Here is a 7,005-nt window from a genome sequence, read left to right as displayed (position 1 = left end):
TGGACCAAAAAACAGTACACAGATTGTTGTCCTGCTTCTTCAATAAACAAGCTACAGGTAGTCCAAAATGCAGCAGTCCTTACCAGGTCAAGAAAATATGATCATATTAACCCAATTTTAAAGTCTCTGCACTGGCTACCTATTAACTTCTGTATCAGTTACAAATGATCATTACTTACCTATAAGGCCCTAAATGGTTTAGCTCCTGCATACCTAACTAGCTTTATACCGCGCTACAATCCATCATGCTCCTTAGTTATGTCTCTATTTTTGTTTCTCCGTTTTGCCGTAACTAGGATTTACACGAGCTTCAGTCTGGATCCAGAATACCTGAGAAGAGATGATGCTTTAAAGAAATATTGCTACAAGTGTGATTGCATCATATAATAATGGCTGCTAATAGTGTTTATCGTCTGGTTGGCAACGTCTTATATTAATTTTCAGAAAATTTCTACCAAATACACATAAACTGACAGTCACCACTGATAAGCTACTACTAAATATTGTAGAAACTTAATTTTCTGTAAAGTTGCTTTGCAATGATTTGTATCATAAAAAGCGCTATACAAATATATTGGAATTGAATAAATCTTAAAAGAACATAATTCATTTGAAATAAATATTTTTCTTTTGATCAATTTAATACATTCTTGAGGAAAAAAGTATTAATTTATTTTTAAAAAAAATTGTAAGTGACAGTTTTACTTTATACTTGAATACCTAGATCTATTTTCACCAACCAACATAAAAAAGTTCACCATCAGTTGGTATTTCCTGCACATATACAGTACTGTATGTAATCACCCCATTTTACCTATTCATGATAGTTGAGAATTTTTCCTTAAATTTGTTTATATTTTATAATTTTTATGGACTCAATATTAAGTGTATTTTAAAAGGCTCTGACAGTAAGTGTGCAGCCAACTTTGGAAGGAAATTAGCTGCAACGTCACCTCCTGTGTGCTATTTTGTCCCAACAATTTCCTAAATGGAAAGATTGAAAATGAGAAAAGAACAAGTGTTTACTCACAATGACTGCTGCCCCTGACAGGACCAAAGCAGTGGAATTACAGCATTGTATATGTGGCAAAAAAAAAATGTTAAGGCGGAAATCAATCACATAAGCAAGTTGAAGACTTGTATATTTATTGAGTTTTAACAAATCTGAACACAGATATACTCTAACATGCAAAGGCTATACATCCATACAAACTGTTCAACGTGGTCTCATACTGTTACTGCCTGAATGATCACACACACTTTCATGACATTAGCTCAATAAAACAAAGAACCATTATCACTGTGTATCAAACAGCAACAATACATTAAGTTACGTTCACTTTCAAACAAACAAAAACAATACTGCATGAAGCCACAAGAATAAGTTTGACTCTTTAAATTAGTTTAAGTAACAAACTCAAATTCTATATATTAATTTCAGTTCTTTCTAAATATACTGAGCAGATACTATATTGTTAGAAAAAGATCATAAATGTCTGCGCATTATGTACTCATCTGATTCATCCCTTTAGTATTGCATACATGTACAGTACATTCTTCAAATCAAAGGGCCGTTTCATAAGAAAGAATGAGGGATTTAATCTAGCTTTATTAAACAGTACACGGAATTGCTAAAATTAGCTAAAATTGCAAAGAACAGAAACATTTCCTAAGAATGTTTTGCTAATGCTAACATCAAATGATAAAAAAAAAACGTTTTGAATGTTCTCTAAATGTTCAATACATCAATTGATTTATGTTTTAAAAGTAAAGTGAACATTCTGTTTGATCATTCGTAAACACTATGGAAACATTACGTTTGAATGTTCAAACAAGTAGTAAATAATGCTTAACAATGTTACACGAAGATCCAACTAGAATGCTGAAGAAGAAAAACAAAAACATTCCGTAAAGAATGTTTAACACCGTAACACTATTAAAAAGCAAATAACTGAACGAACATTCTACTAACACCACTGGAATTTTCTAAGAACGCTTGAATGCCAAAGTTCCGAGAATGTTTCCTGTTGGCAAAAGACATTGAACTTGCACTGCTGCTAAACTACAGTTTTGAAAACAAATTATTCGTAAAGATACAGTTACGTGTAAACACAAATACATAACAAACTCTGTGTGAATAGATATTACAAACAATGGCAGTGCTATGACTCTATTGTTCCACCATACACATTCACTACAATTATTACGCGACATGAGAAAACACACACTGACATTAAGGATATGTCATTTTGCAGCATATTTCTTGATTTATCAATCATTACGATATTGTAATAATAAATATATATTTAATATAGTATACATTTATATAACCAGTACTGTATATGAATATACAAAATACTCATTTACAAACATTGACACTTTCACAATGAACAAAAATATCCCCTTATAACAGCAGTTTTTAAACTAAAGACTGCCAAAAACAGTACATGTACGTTTATTCTTAAATGTGCGCAACACACAATATCAGCACACCACTGGTCAAGGAAAATCTTTCCATAATCCCCTGCTTTGGTACGTCGATAATTACTCATAATAGTGACAAACCTACCAAGATTAAATGACAAACAGTGTGCAGAGGTAGGCACATTGTTCTCTCTGTGATAAATCAGACTAACATACCTGTACATGTTACGAAATGTTCAACTGTGCGGCATCTAATAGTCGAACAAGCACCGAAACAGGGTTTTTTTTTTTTTTTAATCACATGCTTATGTATTTGATCTGCTTATTTTAAAACACAGAACAAAGGGCTTAAAAGAAAAAGGACCCAGGGCCAAAAAAGAGAGAGAGAAAGATTTCTAGTAAAACAGTTGTATTTAACAGAAATGTAGGACCTGATATCATAACTCTTGATGCTCTGAAACGTGTCTTGGTTACATTGCAGCATCTTTGTTTGTTGTAAAGCCATACAACACTGTTTTAGTAAAACACTTAACTTCTAACACAGGCTCAACAGTTTTTAAACAAAAAAGAAAGCTAATCTATTATGCCCTATAGCATTAATAAGAATATTTCAAAGAGTAAAAATTCAAACACGTCAAAGTTTTGTGGTCTTATCGGATCTTAGGATGAGTCTGTGAGAGATGCTTTCAGCTGGAAAGAGTTCAATAAGTCACGCACTGATGCATAGACATCACTGTATTTCTTATCAGAGAACAGCGAAAGGGTGTCCATGTCAACAATATGCTTAAAAAAATCTAAGATATAAAAAAATGAAAAATGTAAATCTAGTCCAATTATAATTCAGACATGGAAAAAAAAAATACAATGAAACATTTTTTAATTATAATAGTGAAAGAAATGTAATTTCATGAAGGTAAAATATTTTGTTTTCTAAAGCCGCTGGATCTATTATGTAACATCTCTTGATTTAAAGTCATGGACAGATTTCTACATATCCTCTTGACAGAAATGCAATTAATGTACTAGGTTAAGCCACAAGTGCAAATACAACATAAAGGATGAATACACTAACTACCTTTCAGGAATTATGTAACGATTCAGTTGTGCATAATAAGGTAAGAGACTAGACTTAACTCATTAAAAGTCATCTTGGTCCATACCCTTATGATTCATTCACTGTCCCTTTATTGGGCCCACCTGTGCGTATCCTTTCCTGAGACAAGGACTATGATTTTAAGAAGGCTATTATGGAGCTGATGAAATCCAAAGGCTTGTCAGCATGAATCCAGTGACTGGCATCTGGGATGTACTGGATATCGGCGCAAGGAAAGAGCCTCTGGATTTCAGGGTAATCTTCCGAGCTATGAGAATAACAAGAGGTCCACAGCAAGAAAACAGACATAAGCTTAAATAAACATGCATTAAAGAAATTATAAGTTATTGAAAGAGATTCACTTAGCACATGTGTAGAAGTAGTGGTTAAATTTACCTTATATAGGCTGAACTACTGCCACCCAAGAAAAGAGTTGGACCCTCATAGGTGTTATTAAAATCTGGAAAACCCATCATGTCTTCTAGGTGGTTTGAGATGGCTTCCAGGTTAACCCTCCAGCCATAGTGACCGTTTTGCTCCTCCAGGTTAGTAAGGAGGAACTGACGCACTGAACGCTTCTGCAAACAACATAAATGTGAGTGATTTATTGTATGATTGCAATAAAAAAGCCACAAACACTGAAAACATGAACTGATAAAAGGTTAATATGGTTACCTTAACGATCTTCCTGAGCTGGTCTTCAGCCAGTCTTCGTGCTGTGGAACGCGGGATATCACTGACTATCTTCACCTCTTTCATTGCCTGAATGTAGGCATTGAAATTGGTGTGGGCTGAAGTCGGAGAGGGACTAATGTCCACGACCACCAAACGTTCCACTAAACTAGGCTACATGAGATAGAGAGACAGAATCATAAATAAAGTAACAGAATTTTGTAATTTAAAGCTGAAATTGTAATGCATCCTTGCTTGATAAAAAGGCTCAACAATAACAATAACAACAAAAACTTACTGACCCCTAATTATGGAACTGTATTATATATTTTTATAAAGACTTGTATACTACCAAGATAAATTTTCATGGTATTTTTAATAACATGAGATGTATGCCATCTATAACCCAAACGAAGCTTGTCATGAAAATGTCAAATTATAAGTTATTTCTTATTTGACTTATTGAACTTGGCACACAGTAATGAAGGTCGACCATTTCTTACGTGTTTCTGCATGGTGGTTGATGGTGGTTGATTTTGATTTGGCAGAAACAAATCCAAAACTGCTTAATTTCTAAGACCTAATACTAAAACAATCAGGCTAATAATATTAAATAACCACGCCATGCTACTTAAATTATATTTTTATCTTCATTGTGATGTGGCAATTGTATCACCATGCAGTTTTTGACTTCATCCACCTTAAAAAGATCAAAATTAATTTTAATTCATACATTTAAATCATCATCATCCAAAAAGGAATTCATTCAAGTCAATGTCTGTATGAATTGCATTTTTATATATTTTTGAATAAATAAATACATCAACATGAATATCATGTCATTGACCCTTAGCTATAGAAGACCTAAAATATGTTTCAATATGCTACATACAAGCATGAAATAAATATTACTGCAAGTAATACCTGTGATAAAGCTGTTGTCATTGCAACCTTGCCACCCATGCTGTGTCCAATCAGGACACACTTCCCAATGTGAAGCTGTCCAAGCAGATGCGTCAGATCGTGAGTCATTGCTTCGTAGGTCAAGACAGGACTGTGTGGGCTTTTGCCATGGTTGCGAGCATCTACTGTCAGCACCTAACTAGACAAAATACAGTCAGGACACTCACAGAGACTTTTCTGACGCCCACAGCACTTCTAAACCACTGGAGAAACGGGAGGCATACCTTCCTTCCAGTCCGCTCAACCAGGGACTTGGCTATGGAGTGAAAGTTTGATTTGCTTCCAAATAAACCATGAAGAAACACCAATGGCGTGTCGTCTCCTTTCCCATCAAACACATTGTAGGTCAAATTGACCGGGCTAAGAGAGAGCAAAGCAGACAAAGATTAAGACTTCCACACATTCAAAACAATGAAAATAGTGACAGCTTGCTTTCAGAAGAGAAAAGGATTTAACAACACGTTATTTTAAGAAAAGATGTGTTGATATAGGCCTTGTTTATAGAATCATAAAGAATAGAGTTCTAGCTAATGTATAACTTATTTATGTGACCATCACCTGTAAGTAGCCAAAATTTAAGATTACGCATGTTATTTGATTAGCATTTTTTGCTTTGGTTTGGCCCTTTTTTTACTTCTTAATAAAACTACCTACACCTGGCTAATTTGCTAATGCGGTACAGAATGCATGGATGTCTAGTTAAAAAAAAATAATAACAATAAGGAACTTTTTAACGTAACAGCCCTCTCTCGCGCATGTATTCCCTTGTAATAAACAGTATGTGAACCGGAGCATTAAAGGTGCAACACCTGTCATTGCCAGCACGGTCCAGTCGCGAGACTCTGCTGCAATAATCCCGAAGTCCCGCTACAGATAAACAAGACGACGGGCCGCAATACACTCCCCTAGTTAAAATACGGCACAGGGCACTCATGGCAAAATTTGACATGCTAAAACCTGTGTCCGGACTTCATTCGACCGGGGTTGGCCACTTCAAAGGTCGTGATGTTGCTTAGCTAACACAAGGGAAACCGCACCACAGTGTTGCCAGATCTCTCTGGGAAATTAAAATAAACAATAAATGTATAACTGAAACATGTACGAAACATACACTAAATACTTTTCAGAAGTAAAAATTTATTTCCAGTTCTTTTGCTAAAACAATTCAAATATTTCACATACACAAATTATCCAGCTAAATTAATCGCTCTTTTGCACATATATAAGTCACAAATGCACACATCATTCAAGTAGTTTGAGCACTAGTAATCCTAAAAACTGTTTGTGTTTAATATGATTTTTACAAGCAACTTAGTGAAAAAAAATAATAATAAAAAAATAATAATAAGAAGCATAAAATAAATGGTCTTGGCAACACCGCAGAACGACAACCCTGTCTGTTCGTGATGTCACTACGTCGTACGTCTATATGCCTGCAAAAAGGGTCTATGGAAATTTCACACCCCAAAATTTTGGAAATAATATTTAGTGTATGAATATGCACGTACACTAGATGCAATCAATTAAAGTACGGGAAGATAAAACAGAGAGGAAAATATATTTGGATAAATCAGTAAGCACTGCTAATGGACCAGTATGACCAGAGAGTGGCGCCACAGACCACGACAACAACCTTCATAATGGACTATGTTTGCTTTCATGCACTGCAAAGAGAACTGTAATCGTTAAGAAAAGATATAACTATTTAAATGGAAAAAATTGTAAAACATACATTAGGATAAGCCCTATACATCTTTACTCTTTTTGCTGAAAATACTCTATCTAATTTGGTTCCAAGACTACAAAATAGCTTATTTCTTATTATCTAAAATAAGAAGAAGAAGAAAAATTAG

General features: G+C 34.4%; 1 protein-coding gene across 1 annotated transcript; it reads right to left on the bottom strand.

Annotated features, from left to right (window-relative positions):
* Positions 1–1,129: 1,129 nt before the first annotated feature.
* abhd11 (abhydrolase domain containing 11) lies at positions 1,130–6,200 on the bottom strand. The gene is made up of 6 exons (XM_026196071.1): positions 5,962–6,200; positions 5,377–5,512; positions 5,114–5,287; positions 4,193–4,363; positions 3,914–4,095; positions 1,130–3,785 (listed from the first exon to the last, which is right to left on the bottom strand). The coding sequence occupies exons 1-6, from the start codon at positions 6,099–6,101 to the stop codon at positions 3,650–3,652; spliced, it is 939 nt and encodes a 312-aa protein (XP_026051856.1). The 5' UTR covers positions 6,102–6,200; the 3' UTR covers positions 1,130–3,649.
* Positions 6,201–7,005: the final 805 nt, after the last annotated feature.

Source organism: Carassius auratus, chromosome 21 (genome assembly GCF_003368295.1).
Source record: "Carassius auratus strain Wakin chromosome 21, ASM336829v1, whole genome shotgun sequence".
Lineage (NCBI taxonomy): Eukaryota > Metazoa > Chordata > Actinopteri > Cypriniformes > Cyprinidae > Carassius > Carassius auratus.
The sequence above is the reverse complement of the archived record's forward strand: the minus strand, read 5'-3'. Positions and strand labels throughout refer to the sequence as shown.